The sequence below is a fragment of the Desmodus rotundus genome, chromosome 13, assembly GCF_022682495.2.
Source record: "Desmodus rotundus isolate HL8 chromosome 13, HLdesRot8A.1, whole genome shotgun sequence".
Taxonomy (NCBI): Eukaryota; Metazoa; Chordata; class Mammalia; order Chiroptera; family Phyllostomidae; genus Desmodus; species Desmodus rotundus.
Genome location: NC_071399.1, coordinates 8,167,797 through 8,186,237, shown reverse-complemented (window position 1 = coordinate 8,186,237; position 18,441 = coordinate 8,167,797). Strand labels below are relative to the sequence as shown.

Below are 18,441 nucleotides of genomic sequence, written 5' to 3'. Positions count from 1 at the left end.
CAGATCCTGGTTGACCAGAAGGCTTCAGTCTCATTCTTGGTACTAATGAGGAGCCACTCACTGCTTGTATTTACACAGAGGAACAACATGGCATAGTTAGAAAATCACTACTGTGCACGTGTGGAGAACACACCAGTGACGATGCCAAGCAGCCAGGCGACTGACGAGGAGGGTCTGGACGACATCACACACATGCTCACTTTCTCTGTCCTACCGTCTACAGTCAGTTACCACGTCAGAATAACTTGATTACACACATGTATTTTCACTATTTAAACCCCTCTATCTATTCTCCCAACCAACTCTTGGCCAGTTACTTCAGCTAGAATTAGTTCAAAAAATTCTCTCTCATGTAATTCATCCTTTCAAGAAATATACCTGAGGGACTATTATATACCCGATACCTTCAGGTACTCGAGTTCCAAAACTGTTCCTATCTCGGTTCTATTTGAGGTGGGAACCCCACAAACCATAGTGCAACAAAACTCTGTCCTTTACGAATGCCATTTCCTTTCCCAGGCATTAACTTGGGCTCTCTGTACCCAAACTTTGTGCACGAGGGAGGACAATACAACTCCTAAGAAGATGTGACTTTCCTGACAACTTACACTCATGTCCTCCCAGAAGACATCATAGCTTTCCAAAAGGACCTACTAGAAAAAGAAACGTAAATCCATTTTCTTCCACCGGAAGTGCCCATCTTCATACTAATGCATAAGCAAAAGAACGCCGTGATTTTCCCAGGTGAACCATGTCATAATCATCTATAAGCCTGGAAGTACCCCAAAGTCCATCACCTATGTTAGCCTTCTTTAAATAATGTTTTTTTCTCCCAAGCGCCAGCATTCCTGTTTATTTTTAAATACTATTTTTATTGTAAATGTCAAAACTGATTCTCTCCTCTGGTTGAACAGTTACCTTTGACCCTAATGAAGTTCATACACCAAAGCAGCTTTCCTGTGCTTACAAACACAGTTCTGAAACTGTTTTGTTTGTAATCAGGAAACTCCCCAAATAAAGAGGCATGCAAGGGATATTTTGATAAGTGCCAGTCTCCTACAGCAAAACACGATGACCACTCTGCCTCTGGTTCCTTATCTGGAAGGCGACAGTTTGGGTGACATGATTTCAAAGATGCCGTCAGGCTCTCACATGCTCAGATTCTGTATCAGGGCTGCAGAGTTTTGGCATAAAAACACAACATAGAATTCTTGTCTAGCTGTATTTCCGCCTTGCTGGAGAAATTATTTTAATGCTTATCCAATCAGAGAAAGTAGGTTTTAATTTTTACAATAGCAAAATAGATTGGCTATTAATTTTCCCCCCTTTAATAAAGGTTTTATAATTCACTCTAATTCAAAGTCTTGCTCCGCTTTGCTCCTCGGGACCAAAGTGAGGCTGTTTTGTTCTCCGAACTGCCAAAATTAACACTAAAATTAAAATTATAGATGCCAATAAAATTACCACATGCAGTAGATACTGCTTCTCATAAAAATGGTCCAACTTCCCTGTAAAATGTACAGGGGCACAGTGACAATGCAACTCTGTTCCCTTCAAAAAACTAGTCACAGAACTACTCATGGGCCAAGTGTTACCTTTAATACCCTTGGGCCTGGGGAAGTCATAAGCTTTCTGAGGTTAAGAAAACACCTTCTCTGAGGCAAAGCATCAGACAAATCTTGTGTTTTGCAATTTAGTTCAATTTATTAACCCTGAGTTTATGTGTCAGTGTTGCTCGGTTCTTTTAGCAGACGGTCTACTACAATATATTTTTTTAAGTTCTTCTGAGGAACACACACTTTCCCTCCCTATGCAGCACCCTGCAAGAAGGCAGGCAGACAGAGCCCATTGGCCCAGGTGCTGCCAGGTGGCGTGCAGCTCTCCCGTGAAACCAAATTACTGTACTTGGCTTTCACACGTTTGTATTTGAAGTTTAAAAGAAAGCTGTTGTTGAACAAAGGCACTTTTACCAATTTGTGGTGTTTGGTTTAAATGCTGCTGATTTCAGAAAAGTAAGGCTGAGCCCTCCTTGCGGCAGTCAAGGCGGGGAAAGTGGACACAAAAAGGAATTTTAGAACATTTAGAAATTCTCTAAGAGCTTTTCTAAAGTTTGTGAATGTTTTATTTCGACACTGGATGGATCTCCTAAAGAAGGTCCAGTTCCTAAGCCATTATTTGCATAAATTATTTTAATTCAAAGGAGAATGTAAATAGGAAGCTCTTGTTAATAATACTCAGGTTAATGGAGGCTGGCGTTAGCTCTGGCTTACTAAGAAACTTCTAATGAGGGTAGGGTTAAAGAAGAGCTGGCAAGGTGGCATGTGCTGGGTGTGAGCGCGCGCGCGCGTTACATCTACTGCATCCCCTGAATCCTTCCGTTTACCTGCCTGTCTGACGCAGAGAGGCCAGGTGAAATGACAAGTCAGTTGGCTCATTGGTTTACAAAAGAAGCCCATCATCTTCCCCAGTCTACAAGTTTCCATTAGTCGTATTAGCTATTGCTGTTGTTTCTGTGATTTGACCCCTGATAAACAGCTGTCATAAGATAAGCAGAGACGGACGAGGCAGAACAAGTGGAGGCTCAGGTAGAGAAGGGCTGTCCGTGAACAGTGATGCATGCGACCTCCTCACCAGGGAGCCTGCTCCACCATCCCCAGGTGGATGCCTGACATCTTCTCCAATCAACTGCTAACACTATTGGACCATTCTGCTACTACAGTTGATGGGTCGCTTGAAAGTTAGAATGTAAATAGGGGCCATCAGGCCAATGACATAATTCAAACTTTTGCTAAGGTTCCATATTAAAAGCCAAGTGTGGGTTTAATCTTAGGCACTATGGAATAAAACCTAGCAGAGTGCTGGACACAAAGCAGACACTCAACATTGGATGAATAAATAGGCAGTGCACACACAGACAAGGCAAGCTAAGACCTTGCTACCTGCCAAGATGCTGTCCATCACCAGCTGCCCCCTTACTTTCCAGTCCCTCATTCAGGACCGAGTTAAAGCCATTTACAACCACGGTAAAATCATGATGAAATACCAGTCCTCCTTGACAACAATTAATAAGATCTCTCAGATACCATGCCATTCTGTAAGGCACTGACTAATGAGTTCCTATGTAATATAGTGTCTTCCTTCACTATGTTAAAAGTACACCATGTAGGACAAAATCTAAATTCCTGCTTTACTTCTCTTGCATCCCCATCGGATGTCAGAACCCAGCCTAACACTAGGGACGTATTAGATGTTCCAATTTCCATGGATGGTATTTTTCCTCTACAGTTTAACAAATCAGTTTAGAATCTCCAGGGTCATTCCTGTCCCCTCTTAATAAGTACGAATCACCATGGCTGTTTCTCAAAATTGTGTTCTTTGCTTCATCGGTTTAGGGATCACAAGTTTACTGTGAATGATTACTGTAAAATGCAATCGGAACACAACAAGAAGGCCTCGTTAAATACAGTTTGAATGTGTCTATGGTGACAGTTCCCACATGACAACAAAATTATACCGAATGGCTGCTATGGACTCCTGAACAAATGAACACCCTCCCGCCCCTTCTGACCGCCGCGGAGGCTGGTGCGAAAGAACTGCACAGGGAGTGTGGAGGCGGAGGAGCACAGGGGGCAGAGCAGGCACACAGAGAACACGCCCGGCTCCCTGCACCTCAGGTTCAGAACCGGGTTCTGCTCCTCATTAGTTGTGTGAATTGAAGCAAATTATTTAATGTTTTGAGTCTTGATTGCTTCTTTATTAAGTATACATCGTAATGTTTACATCATAGAGTTATTGAGGGGGTTAAGTGTTTACACTGTCCCTGAGACCTAATAGATGGTTAATGAACGGGAGTTCGGCCTAAAATTGTCTTCCCCAAGCCTATCTGGATCTATTCAATACACTTGTTTACGGAGTTTGAATTTCTACCGATAGGAAAATCATCTGGTTCTAAAAAGAAACCTTAAAGAAGAAGCAGCTGTGGGAAGACTAAGAGGGCAACAGCCTTTCTTACACTAGAACTAATGGGTTTAGTCCGATTGCTCACCTCTTGATTGTTATCTGTGAGCGTGCACACTGAATGAAGGGACTATTTTGACTGGGAGGCAGAGAAGTACATAGGTGGCATTTGGGATGTTTACTGGGCAGGGCGACAATGGTCTCAAAGCAAGCGAGAGACATGCATTCCATAGCGACTTTGGGGAGAGGAGGACACCAGGAAAAGGGAAAAAATGTGAATAAAGAGGTACAAGAATGTCAAAAACATCAAAGAAAGTTGTCCTCTTTCAAAATTTTGGCTGGGTTGGTCCTTTACCTGAAAAAGAAAAAGGAAACTTGGCACTTAGGTAAGTACCCTTAGTGCTAAAAGTCAGTGTACCAGGAGTTACCGCATTTTGCCGTATATACTGCACACCCGTGTTTTTGGCCCAAACACTCAGGGAAAAAAAACTTGCATTTTAATTTTTTAATCCAATGTTTTATTTATATATAGAACCCATTAGCATATTCCAGGGTATTATTTTGCATATGGATATCGTTATTGCTTTCTAGAGTTACACTTTTAACACATAAGTAAAATAAAAAAATTAAAAACATTTATATAGATACAGAATTAGTACAACCCATGGATAATGCGTATCCTTATTTTTTCCTAAAAAATTTGGGCAAAGAGTGCACATTATATATAGCAAAATACGGTAATTTCTGCCGGAACCTGGGATGCTAATAGCCATTTTGGTTCTCTCTTCTAAGGAAAAGATTCTGTATGGGAAATCTCCCACATAAAATTTTGGAATTTCTCATATTCCTTACTCAGGGATGGCTTGCCCAATAATATTATGCATCCTAATTAAGAAAACCATAACCAATGTTCATCGTTAAGGGCTCACCTTTATATTTTTCTTAACAATAACAATCCTGTAGAGGCAATGGGGGGGCACCGTCTGTAACCCCATCTCAGGTTAGAACAAGCTTCATCTCGACAGTTATGTGTGTAACTCCTTAGGTCTACCTTAGCCTTAATCTACCAGTGAACACTCTTGAAATGAACAAAATAGATCGTGCTCACCCTTTATGACAACCTAGCACTTTTTAAATGGCCTTTCTTCTTAATCAACTATTTACTGAGCGGTTTCCATGGGCAGGAAACTCTAGGAGATGTGAATTGTAGAAAAAGGCATAAATCTTGATGCCTGCCCTCAGTGAGCTTATGACTTGGGTGGGGAAACAGGATATAAATGTGTGAGAATAGAAGCAATTGTAACATGTTTAAATTACTGTTTAAAACACCTTTAGAGGAGATATAACAAGAGAGTACATGAATGACTAGCAACTTAATTCTGTCATAGAAATTTATTAATATATAATTATATATATATGCATACACACAAAGAGAGAAATTAATGGGTCAAGAGGACTGAAAAAGGACCTTCAGTTGGGAGTAACCAAGGAGAGCTTTGTGTGGGAAGGAGACTTTGAATAGGGTCGTTAAGGGTGAGTAGCATTGATGGGTATGGGGCCATTATATAATTAAATTTTCAACATATGCTTGTGTTTTTCCTGACGAAACATCCTTTGAAACTGACTCAACATCCTCAACTTTGCTTCGAAGATGCAAAGTGCTATACCCGAAGAAGAGCCACCTTGGACAATGAGGAAGGGCACATGCTTTCTTTCCTTCTGTGAAAGGGTGAATTATGGGATGGATATGAGCGTAGAGAGAAAAGACATGTTCACAGAGCTCAATATACAGTTTGCATTATTTTTAAATGGACTCGTTATTATTAGACATTACATAAGGGATTTAACACTCTCAGAAATGTCTAATAAAAAAGCGCTAAAGCTATAAACTTGCTAAAGTGGTAAAACTATGCTTTTCCAATGTGCTAAGTTTCACTTTGGAAAGGGAACCTGTAATCTACCTTTGAGGACCAAACTTTAGCATCTCACTATTTTTTTAAAAATTAAAAAAAATTTTTAAAAGGCTCTTGTGTGAAAAGCCCATAGATGCTATAAGAAAACAGGTAGGTCCTGATCTGAATCCTCCAGCAGACGAGGGCAAAACACAAAATACGCCTACTTCCTCTGTGGTTAATAGCAGCCTCAAAGTAATGGTAGTAACGTCGGACACAGCCTCGAGCAGATTTCTTGAACTTCAGTGTGCTGCGTGTAGGTCCACAGGCCAAATAACACACTGCATTTCAAAGTTTCCAATAATATTTACTGCATGCCTCCCTCAGAGGAGTGAAGAGAGAGTATAGCCAATGGGAATCTGAAGCAGTTTAATTGTTTCCTATTCGAACATCCTACAGCTGTCTGAATTTGCAGTTTCGAGGTGACGCCTGGGGACGACTCACGCTGGCTAGGTTGCATCTGGAGGGCAGCAGACAGGGGGCGTTGGTGCTGCTCCAGATTGAGGCCGTGGGAGGCTACAACAGCAAGACCCCTTTTCAGAGGGCTGGGCACCGCATCAAAGGGGTCGTGGGCAACGTTACCGTATTTCTTTGCATACAACAACTCTTGAAAGAAAAGCAGGGGCAACCTACCTGACCCTTTCTGGACTGGCTCCATCCCTCAGGTAGCTTTGACGCTAAAGCCTGGTGCATGCTAGGGGTTTGCATCCAGGCACAAGAAGGAGCCAGTAACAGAAACGGACGTCCTAGAATCTGGAATAAGAAGACAGAGTAAACTTTCGAGTAACAACATCCGAAATGAGCATTTCAGATTGGCTGCTGAGGGCACGTGGAACACAACAGGAATCTGGTACTTTACCTTGGTGGGTCTACTTTTAAAAATGAGTCCCAGTACTCTCAGTTCTTCTCACAGTTCAGGGCTTGAGGTACGGGTACCAGTTCAGGTCAAAAGCACCTTTAAAAGGGCTCTGTGCATGGACTTGGCTGGTAACAGTTTTAGGGAAGAAAACAATCCTCTTTACCATTCTTTTTATCCTATTTGCACGGAACAGCGGGAATCCTGTCCCGCGCCTAGGCCACAGATCACAGCCACTGGCACGAGCCACCATCCCACTGCAGAGCCTCGGGAATCTGCAGAGTCACTCCTCTTCTGCCTGGTTCTCTGCAAAGTGAAGTCATAGGGACGGATCAGCCAACCTGGCTTCTCACTACCCTGCCCAGAATCCTTTGTGAAGTGAAATGAGTCATCGCTCCAAGAAAAGCTACAGCCTCTGGTGTGTGCAGGCTCCTTTGTCTGTGCGCTGCAGTGAAGGCGCTGGGCTGGGAGTGCGCCCCAGGCCCAGGGCTGCCAGGGACCCATCCTCCTCTCCAGGGCACCCAGGTCCCCTCGCATGCATTAGCATAGGCACTTATTGTTTTAATCACAAAAACAGGAAAAAGGGCACATACCTCTGGACGCTTGAAGAAAAAAGACACACGTTAAAATTGATCTAGTGTCATATACTCACCAGTCCATAATTATAAACCTGACACATTCTCTCTCTCTCCCTCTCTTTTTTTTTAAAGGCTGGCTTTCCATTGTGATGAAGGACGAATCTCCCTCCTTGTGTACCAGGCCGTTTACTGTGCCCTGAATCAAAGTTTAGCTGCAGCGAGCTATTGGTCCTAAATTCCAGTTGTGTGCAAGTCCTTGCAAGCCTGGGTCTCATCACAGCCGACAGAGCCGGCCAGCGGGCTCCAGCACAGGCAGCCCACAGCCCACAGCCCACAGCCCGCCGCCAGGGCTGCTTCCGCTGCCGCCCAGAGAGAGAGAGAGAGAGAGAGAGGGAGAGGGAGGGAGAGAGAGAGAGAGAGAGAGAGGGGTGGCGTTGGGAATGAGGTCACTATGTCAGGAACTCATTCTCAGCGTGAGGCTCTCCTGAGCTCACAACACAACTGAAGGTATGATTCATAAGATTTTTTTATATCGCTGCTTCATCAGCCTTGAAAAAAGGTCTCTGTCTAAGATCTGTAACTTAAAAATAAAACCTTTACATATCTGTGGGAAAACGTCCCTTCTCTGCACTGCGTGTACCACACTGTACTCATTATTTGCTCCACAATGAAGAACTCCTGCATATACACGTGTGCATATTATATTCACACACACACACAGACACATGTACATACAGAGGAGTTTATGTCAGCAAAACCACAGAGAAAACCATTTGTCTCTATTTAGAGTACAAGAAATCACACAAATGTCTCAAGAGGGAAAGGGGGGTGGGAGTTGGAGAGAATGATAGAGATATCAGCAATCATATTAAAACTGGAGAAAAATGGAGTCTGAGAGGAAAAGAGTCACCCAGAAAAGAAAGAATTCTGTTGTAGCAGTAATAACACTGCCCCAACTCCCCCCAAAGAAATGATACCAAAGCAGGCACCTCTCACTGTCTCCATGCAGGAACCAAAGAGATGCCAGTAAATTAACCCATACTCAGAAACTAAACTGATTTGGGTAGCAGACGATATTTATACAGCCAATTCTCCTACATCCTCACAGATACAGTAGCTAAGTTACAAGGAATACAAAGCGCAGGGCACAACCAGGGCTGGGAAGAGCAAAACTCCCACCAGAATCACATCTTCCCTTAACTCCCGGGATTTAGCCCGTCTTCAGACACCTCCTTCCGCAGAGCTCTGGTCTTATCCAAGCCAGCGGCCACCTGCTGGTGTGACCCTACACAGTGAGCCCCATGCTATCCCCCAAAAGCCGGAAAAATGTATAAGTCTCTCCTGTTCACAACTCACCCCATATCTACAAATACTAGCCCAGTCCCTCCGTTCCAAATCACTTCTTCTGTAGTTGGACACAGTTTGGGACCCTTAGTAAACATGCACCCTCTATGTTCATTCACTGATCATTGATACGTTAGGTCTCAGCATTATTAACAAAGCTTCTTCAGCTCCTGCAACCATCTGACACTTGCAAATCCTCTGCCCTCATGGTTTCCACGGTTGGCTCCCGCTCATGCATGTCGATTCCCCTCTTCAAATGTTGTACAAAGAACCTCATGTACTCCGGCCGAGTTCTACCAATGGCCCTGTCCTCTCCCTGGTTCTGGACTCGATAGTCACATGGTCTAAGACAACAGTAGGTTATTGGCTATTGTGCCACACTGTCAGCTCCCCAGGGAACTCCTTCACAGGAACTGCTATGAGATCAGGTCTCATTTATGCACTTGAAAAAGAGAAGCCTCATCAACTATGCCTTGTATGTTTCATCATAAATGGCTTGTTCTTGATTTTCCCTTTGGATGTATGATTTGCTCTCCTTTGCTGGGCCACCCAGGTTCCTGTCCATTCTTTACACTGAGCCGGTGGCCCAGCACCCAGGCCTCCTACCCCAGCAGCTCACCGTGACTCAGCTGTCTTTGAGTTTGGCTGTGTCGTTAGTTATAAATCCACCTAACTCAGCCTGTTCCTGTCGGGCATAGTCTGGTGGCTATAAGGTCAGAGAGTGTACCTCACAAACACCTGCACCTTCAGAAAGCAATGATGTAACCACGTAACAAATGGACTGAAAATGAACGTGTAACTAGGGATATCTTGGGCCCTAGCGATGTAAGGGCCTCTGGGAACCTCTAGGTTATTAGGCCACTTCTTGACAGCTAAAAATTCAAGTTCCCTCTATGATATAGAAAAGTTTAGATAAGTGGATAAAGGGAAAAAAAACAAATACTCAAAGAAAAGAGATGGAAAAATACAAAGAAAAATGTATTCAAATTTTCTAATATCCAAACGTGTATGTTTCTCTCTATTTATAGGTCTCCTATGCCCATGTATGGAAACTCATCTAAATTTGACAAGGACCCAATAAGGGAGGTGCTGTTACTAGTCCCACTTTAAAGTGAGATTAACTGCCTTCCTCAGGCTCCCACAGCTGGTAAGTGGCAGGATTTGAACCTGGGGCAGAAGGCCCTTAATAAAACCCTTAATAAAATACATACCCTTAAATCAATTAAAAATATTCATTGGGTGCTTTTAACTACCAGACATTCTGCCTTTGGACTATTATAATAAAATAACCACTAGCAACAATTTTGGCGGGGAAAAACCCTCTAGCTCAATTTTTACATTTAACTTGAAGCCCATTCACTTCGCTAACGTGTGAGGTCCGTGAGGTTCAGCTCGCAGACTCTGTCTCTGTAGCGGCAGCGTTTGCCCAGTTCTGCAGCCCCCGGTGGGCTGACCTCCAGCCTCAGGCCACAGACCACTGCTGAACGACCGTGCAATTGAGTGTGACTGACTGGTCAAAACTGTATCCATAAGCTCACGTTGTGGTCCTACCAACACCAAGATGAGTTTGTTGATGAACACCCATTAGCCTTAACACAGCCATAAAGGCGAGAAGACACTCTGATACTATAAATATCGGTCTTTGATGGAGAGACAGATTCAAGAATCAACAGCAGATGCAATTAGCAGTCCTCCTCCTCTCCCTGGTGCCTCATGCTCCTTTTAATAACAGCTTCAGCATTACGGTAAAGATTTACAAACATCATATACCATATCGCAGAGGTGATTTGCTCAGTTGACGAGGTGTGGGCAGTGGTTGTGCTTGGCTGGTCCCTTGGCAAAAGATTACATAGTAGCACTATACAGTGACACAGCTATCCCGGATCTTTAAAAAAAAAATGCTTTGATGACCAATGCCCTAGCACAATCTCAGAGCTACTGTACTTGATAAAGCAGAGAGCAATACATACCCTCAACTCAATTAAAATACTCACTGGGTGCCTAGCTGCAAACGTGTAGGACAGTTTGGATAATGCAGAGCCTGTGCAGGGGCACATACGAACTTTCCCGTGAACCAGTGACGTGGTCTCTGCTGCCATGAAGCTTACAGTGCAAGTGAGGAGAAAAGATATTCACCCTAAAAAGCACAAAGGATACAAGACAATGTTTGTCAAAAGAGAGGATCAGATAGCAGGCACCCCTAAGAATTCAGGAGAAAGAACCTCGGTTGAAACAGTGAGGAGTGGCTTCCAGGGAAAGGCAAACTTGACCTAGGACCTGGAGAGATGAGAGAAAAGAGAAAAGGCATGCCCTGGGTTGAAACAGGAGTTCCTAGAAAAGAGAGGTTTTTACATGCTTTGTGTTTACACATGTATTCCTGAAAAGTGCCTAGCCAATGGTAGGCACCAAATAAATATGTACAGAATGAATGAATGAATGAATGAGCTGGACAAAGAAAGAATGAACCCAGGTATGGGGGTACTGATGCAAGGGAGGTGAGGAAACAGGAGGTGGGCCTGCCTGGGGTGGAGGATTCATACTGGGGAGTTGAGGGAAAGGAGGTAAGAAGGATGGTTTAATAGCAGATCAAGAACAGTGTTTAATGGATAAGAAAATGACCCACCTTAAATGTGCAATGAATTTCACTTGGCATTTGTTATAGCCATTACTAAGTCTCCTCCCTAAGAAGCATTACCCGATGTGAACCCCATGTTCTCCAAAACAAGTATTTATAAACTCATGGAAGCTCATGTGGACTGCATGGTCAGATGCTCTTTCACCAGGGATTTCTCTGCCCCCCGTCAGCATGCAGAAGTCTGCAACGCCAAGACTCTCTCCCCTTTGCCAAAATATAGCAATAGGGGAGGAAAAGATCCTAGCCTGTAGCAATCTTATACTAAACCACCCTAATTCAATGTAGTTCAAGCCAACAAACATGCACTAAATGCAACGCTGAAGACACTGCTTGTTGCTGAGGTCAGAATAGAGATGAGGATGTTATAGCATCTCCTCAGTCTTGCATCAGCATCTGAGTCGTTCTGTGAGTCATTCAAGGGAAAGATACTATGAGAACAACAACCCCCAAAAGATGATTATTTCTCCTACAAGAGAGAGATGGTGAGGAAACACTGCGGGAACTGGCCAGTGCTTTAGGAAGAATGTGGCAGGTGAGGTGGGCCCCAAAGGTGAGTGAGTAAAGGAGAAGGGAGAGAAAAGAAGGGGGTGTCTTTCCAGCCAGAGAAGCAGTGTGCACAGAGATCACGTGGGTTCAGGAGTGCAGACGCTCTGGGGAACGGTTCTGGTGGTCACCCAGCTTGGCTAGCGTGGTAAGACATGTCAAGGACATGGGTAGAGATTAAGCCAAAGAGACAGTCAGGCTGACAGAAGATTTGGAAGAAGATGAAATGATAGGAGAAAGGCATTTGGGGTTTTTACAGGGGTGTGGTACCACTGAGGCTGAAAGTTTAGGTTGCTCTGGCAACAGGGTGTAGGATGCATCCAAAGGGAGAAGGTAAGAAATTACGGGGACAACGAAATATTGTGAGATCCTTATTGTGAGAGCCTATTGTGAGATCCTTATCAAGATGCAGCGAGTGCACCTTAAACAAGGAACAGAGAGGGGCACAGAGATAGGAAATTTGTTTCTGTTTCACAGAGGAAGTGTCCAAAATTTCCGGCATGTTAGGATATTGTCAGAAATTCACTTCCAGAAATATCACGTACACCGAATGCTACTTGCCCGTAATCTACCCAAAAGACAGTCTGTGCTTTGGGGACAGTCTGACATTCAGAGTAGTGCCCAGGGTGGAATAGTAGTTCAAGGTGAGAAATAAGAGGAGGAGGAGAAGTCCTCTGAAGAGAAGCCCTGGGCCCCAATAACAGGTCAGACTTTCCCAGTTGCATGAAAGCTGATAAAAAGACACAAATTAAAAATTCAGTGGAAGTGTTTTAAAAAAACAGAAAGTTCCAACGTTTTCAAGGCCCATAGAGCCCAGGATTTACCAGTTAAGTGCTATTCTATTATGGTAGAAGAAATAACTTCAATTAAAGTTGAGTTAGATGCTACAGGATAGACTAGGAAACTAAATATGTGAAGACCAAATACCCTTGGTATCCCTACAAGTATCAGGGAGCATCCATGTGAACACAGAGTGTAGAACAGGGTTGCTCTGTATTAGTCACTAAAGTTCTAAAAAGTCTTCAGATAAGGTCAATTCTCATAGGCTGAGAAACAGAATAAGGACATGTTAGAGCTGTAGGAGACACTGAAAGGCATCTAGTATTTATTATTTGACTGAAGATAATCAATCCTAGGGTCCAAATGGGGAAGATGACTTGCCCAAGGTTACAAAGAGCTGTCGCAAAGCCAGAACTGGCACCCAGGTCTCTGGGGTCTCAGTGCAGACATCTCTCCATCACCCCACAGCACCTTGTAAAGTCTACTGGAAGAAAATGGAACCCTAAGGCCTCTCCAGATGCACTGTGGTTAAGGTATTATAAATGAAGTAGGCAGATATCCAAGTCTCCATACTGAACTCACGATAGTATGCATTCCTTTTCTGCTCTTAGTTCTTCTCATTAATGTCCAAAGAAGACAAGGAAGGGAAAGATGGAAGTGAGAACCTGGGAGTTTTCATTTAAAAAGACAGATTTTAAAATTGAAGTTTTGACAGTAAATGGTACGGAAACTGTGGGAAAGCACAGGAAAAGGAAATGTTACTCTTTTCCATTATAATTTCATTACAGTAGTTGGATTTGTGGACTGGTCATTTCTAACCTCCTGGCCAAAAACACAGTTGCGTATACCTCAGACATTTCTCCTTAGTACTTTCTACCGCAGAGGGTAGTGAAGGTATGTCCACAGAAGCCCACAATAGGCAAGAAAAAAGAAGATTCTTTAAAGTGTCCCTGAAATTCATGCAGCTATATATTATATTCTGCAATACATTGCTTTTTGTCTTAATAGCAAACATTTAAAAAATTGTTTCCATTGAACATCATTCAACGTTACTTTCCAAATTTTCCAAGTGAACCAACCCTCTAGGCAGACTGTCCACGTTGAAAGTGAGGTTGTATGAATAAACCTACAGTGCAAGCCCCGGTCCCGGGAGGCAAATATGCCCCCAACGTGACAAGCAACACTACATCTGAAAACACACCTGGAAATGGTGTTTCCCAATCAGTTCTCAAAGTTATCGTCAGTATTGTCGCAGCTTGAAAGATATATCGTTATTAAGCCCTATGATCTGTTCTAGCTGGAACTAGTTAGAAAGTCAAGGGCCTGAGAAACTGAATTACTTTATCACTGGCTTATTTAATTATGGCCAAGTGATCCCCTCTGTGGGTTGCATTCCTCCTCTGTGCGATGAAATCAAGGAAAAAAAAATATGAAAGTTGCCAAGGCTGCCATAGTTTTATAAAGGAGACCTATCTATAGAACTAACCTCTGACCTCAAGGCGTTTCCAATTAACTAAGGAATGAAAAGTAAACACACATGAAAAGAAAGTATCACAATATTTTCCCAAAAAAACCATGAATACGAGGGGGAAAAGTTACTGCCAACTAAGCGCAGACGGAGTGTAAAGCGAAGAAATACTGGCCGAACACTTCCAGCACAACTCGCTGTGCCCGGGCTGTCCCCGCAGTGCCAGGCTGGGAGGGGCGAGCGACGCGACACACGCTTCGGGCAAGCGGAGGGGCCTTCCACGTGCTGCGCCCCGGCCCCTTCCATTGACCTGGACGGACTCCGAATGTCTCCTCCATTTCCGTTTCCACTGACTGGAAAGTGACCAGGGTTCAGACTCTATTTCCAGCACCCAAAACAGTGATTTCGGCACCTAACACGGTCAAATAAGGGTTGACTCCCAAAACCCACAGCAGCTGGGCTTTAGCTTCCTCTACACGTTCATTGTCACCAACGTCTACTCATCCACTGTCTTCCGGAGCTGACTCTAGGTCAGTCCTCCGCGTCCCTCCGCCCGGCATCTCACGGAGGTTGGGTCATCCCTCCGTGTACATAAAGTGCTTACAAAACCGGGGGCCTGGGGGCAATCATAACGGCCTGATGTCAAAGAATACAACGCAGTCACATTCTCTTTCGTCTCTCTGTAATAAATGGATACAAATGAACTTTCTGCGCTATCCAGGATCGCAGTGATTACTCAACCACCAATATTTGCTCTAGCCAACACAGTAGCTATTAGCCATGCATGGCTATTTCACTTGCAGTTAATGTACATTAAATCAAATTAAAAATTTAGGTCCTCTATTTCAAGTGCTCAGTAGCTACACAAGTATTCACCACATTGGGCACGGCATATACAGGGTGGGGCAAAAGTAGGTTTACAGTGGCTCCTATGGAAAACAATACAATCATGAAAGAATAATAATACAAGAATAAATTGTGTTGTGTGTACTCACAACTGTAAACGTACTTTTGCCCCACCCAGGGGAGACAATTTCTATCACCACACAAAGTTCTATTGGACAGCACTGATCTAGTTAATCAATAAGCAATCACAAGAACCTCAGATACCATTCACTTTCACCTTGAAAACCTATCATTTTTAAACATAATTTTAGAAGTTCACATGTACAAAATCAAGGCCTTGCTTGATGTACAAGCTCTATGAGTTTTAACACATATGTAGGCTTGTGTAACCACCACCCCGATCAGGACAGGGTGAGAGAGAACAGTCCCCCCACCCCCAGATGTGCATGACGCTCCTTGTACACCCCAGCCCATGGGAACAACCCAGATGCTCCTTGTCCCTACTGTTTTGTCGTTCCCAGAACGTCACGTACATGGAAACGTCCAGTATGTAACCTTTGGAAACGGGCTTCTACCACTGAGCACAGAGCTACTGAAACCCATCACATTGCACACACTAGGAGCAGGATGGCTGGGCCATATGGTACAGGTGGGCGTGCCTTTACACACCTTTATAAGAGACGGCCACACTGTTTTCCCGATTGGCTGTACAGCCGTACAATCCAACCTGCAATGCGGTTCCAGGAACTTTTTGTTTACGTCTTGGGGTTCTCTAGGTAGTCAGTCATGTTGCCTGCAAATAGGGACAGTTTCTCGCCATTTGTCTTTTAGTTCTTTTTTAAGGAATTTTAGTACGATTTTTGAACAAGAACGATAAAAGTGGACACCTTGTCTCGTCCCTAACCTAAAGGTTAGAGTAGTCAGTCTTTATTAAGTATGATGTTAGCTGCAGGGTTTTGTAGATGTTCTCTATTCTACATTAAGGGAGTTGCCTTTTATTCCTAGATTAAGAGCTTTTAATCATAAAAGTACGTTGAATTTTATCAACTGTTTTTTCTGAATCAATTGATATTACCATGTGATTTTTCTTCTTTAGTCTGTTAAAATAGTGGATTACATTAATTGATTTTCAAATACTGAATTAGCTTTGCATTCCAGGGCTAATCCCCATTGGATCATGGTTTATTATTCTTTTATATATCACTGGATTCAATTTGCTAATGTTTGGGGGAGTTTTTACATTTATGTTTATGAGGAACTTTGGTCTGCAGTTTTCCTGTATTATACTATCTGTCTGGTTTCATAAACTCAGTTGGGAAGTGTTACCTCCTCTTTTATTTTCTATAAAAGACCATATCAAATTGGTCGTATTTCTTCCGTAAATGTTTGGTAGACTTCTTCATTGAAACTACCTGGTTCTGGAGTTTTGGGGTTTCAGTTTCTTGGGGTAAAATTTTAACTATGAATTAAATGTATTTAAAAGATATAGGACTGTTCAGGTAATCTATCCTTTCTTGAGTGAGTTTTGATAGGATGTTTTTTCTAGGATTTGGTCCATTTGATCTGAATTGCTGAATTTATGTGCGCACAGACACTTATCATACTTTTAGTCTCTGTGGAGGCTGTAGAGATATGCCCTTTTTCACACCTAATGTTTATAATTTGTATCTTCTTATTTCCTCGTCAATTTGGCTACAGGTTGATCAATTTTCTTGCTGTTTTTAAAGAACCAGCTTTTGACTTCATTGGTTTTCTCCATTGATTTTTTTTCAAGTTCATTGATATCTACTCTTCATTATTTCGTTCCTCCTGCTTGCTTTGGATTTATTTTGTGCTTCCCTTTCTAGTTGCTTTAGGTGAAAGCTTACTGTTCATTACAGATCTCTTTCTCTTTTCTAACATAAGCATTTAATCTTTGCATTTCCCTCTAAGCCCTGCTTTGTCTGCTTCATATGAATTGTGGGGTGTTGTATTTCCATTTTTGTTCACCTCAAAATACTTTCTACTTGCCCTGAGACTTCTTCTTTGATCCATGGATTACTTAGAAACACATTGTCTAATTTCCTGGTATTTGGGGATTTATTGGTTATCTTTCTGTTGTTGATTTCTAGTTAAATTCCATTGTGGTAAAATAACATACTTTGGATTATTTCAATTTTTTTTAACTGCTTTTAGGTTTGTTTTATGTCTCAGGCTCTCATCTATCTTTGTGAATGATCTCTGAGGATTTGAAAGGAATGCATATTCTGCTATTTTGAGGAGGAATATTTTATAAAGGCCAATTCGACCTCCTCGTTTGAGAGTGTTGTTCAGTTCTTGTTTATCTTTATGGTTTTCTATGTACTTGTTCTATTGATGACTAAGAGAGACGTGTTGCAGTCCCCAACCATAATTACCCATTTCTCCTTTCAGTTCTATTTTTACCTCCTATACATTGAAGCTTTGTTGTTAGATACATACATTTTTAATATTCTCTTTTTGAAAAAAATTTTTTTATAAGAACACTTAACATGAAGTCTATCCACCTAACAGATCTTTAAGTTTACAATAAATACAGTACTGTTATCTACAGGTGCAATGTCGCATATCAGAACTCCAGAACTCATTCAGCTTGTATGAATGAAAGTTTCTGCGTGTTGATTAGCAACTGATTCCCCCCTCCCCCGGCCTCTGGCAACCACCATTCCATTCTTGGCCTCTATGCGTCTGACCTTTGAGATATCTCGTATGGGTGCAATCCTGCAGTATTCCCTTGTGTGTGACTGTCTTACTTCACTTCGTACAATATCCTCACGGCTCACCCGTGTTGCTGCCTATTTTAAGATTTCTTTCTGCTTTAAGGCTCAATATACACCACGGTATATGCATCCCATGTTTGCTTTACCCATTTATCTGCCGGAAGACGACCGGGGACAGTGATGCAAGGAACAGGGGATGCTTGACAGCTCTCGAAGGTCCTGCTTCCAATTCTTTTGGATAAATACCCAGAAGTTGGATTTCTGGATCAGAGGGTAGCTCTCTATTTAATTTATGAGAAAACTTCATAGTGTTTTCCATAGCTGCTGCACCATTTTGCATTCCCACTGACAGTGCACAAGAGTTTTAATTTCTCCACATCCTTGCCAACCCTTGCCTTTATTATTATTATTATTATTGTTATTTTAGCTAAAAGCTATCCTAACAAGTACAAGGTGATATCTCATTGTGGTTTTGATTTGCATTTCCTTGATGATTAGTGACGTTGAGCATCTTTTCATATTCCTCTTGGCCATTTGTCTGTCTTTGGAGAAATGTCTATTCACATCTGCCCATTTTTTAATCAGGTTATTACTTTTGGGGTTTTATTTTGTTTTGTTGTGTTTTTGGTATTGAGTTATAGGAATTCCTTTATATTTTGGAAATTAACCCCCCTTATCAGATACATGGTTTATGTGTATTTTCTTCCACTCTATAGGCTGCCGTTTTACCCTGCTGATTATTTC

General features: G+C 42.5%; 1 protein-coding gene across 7 annotated transcripts in view; it reads right to left on the bottom strand.

The window, feature by feature from the left end:
• STOX2 (storkhead box 2) overlaps positions 1–18,441 on the bottom strand; it is a 177,733-nt gene that overhangs the window by 24,312 nt on the left and 134,980 nt on the right. The window contains exons 2-3 of one of the 7 annotated variants that reach the window (XM_053916859.1): positions 6,769–7,071; positions 6,543–6,662 (exon numbers count right to left, since the gene is read on the bottom strand). The exons of the other annotated variants lie outside the window; for them this stretch is intronic. Coding sequence (XP_053772834.1) covers positions 6,543–6,567 — 25 coding nt within the window. The 5' untranslated portion in view covers positions 6,568–6,662; positions 6,769–7,071. The remainder of the gene's footprint in view (positions 1–6,542; positions 6,663–6,768; positions 7,072–18,441) is intronic. 7 annotated transcript variants of the gene reach the window in all.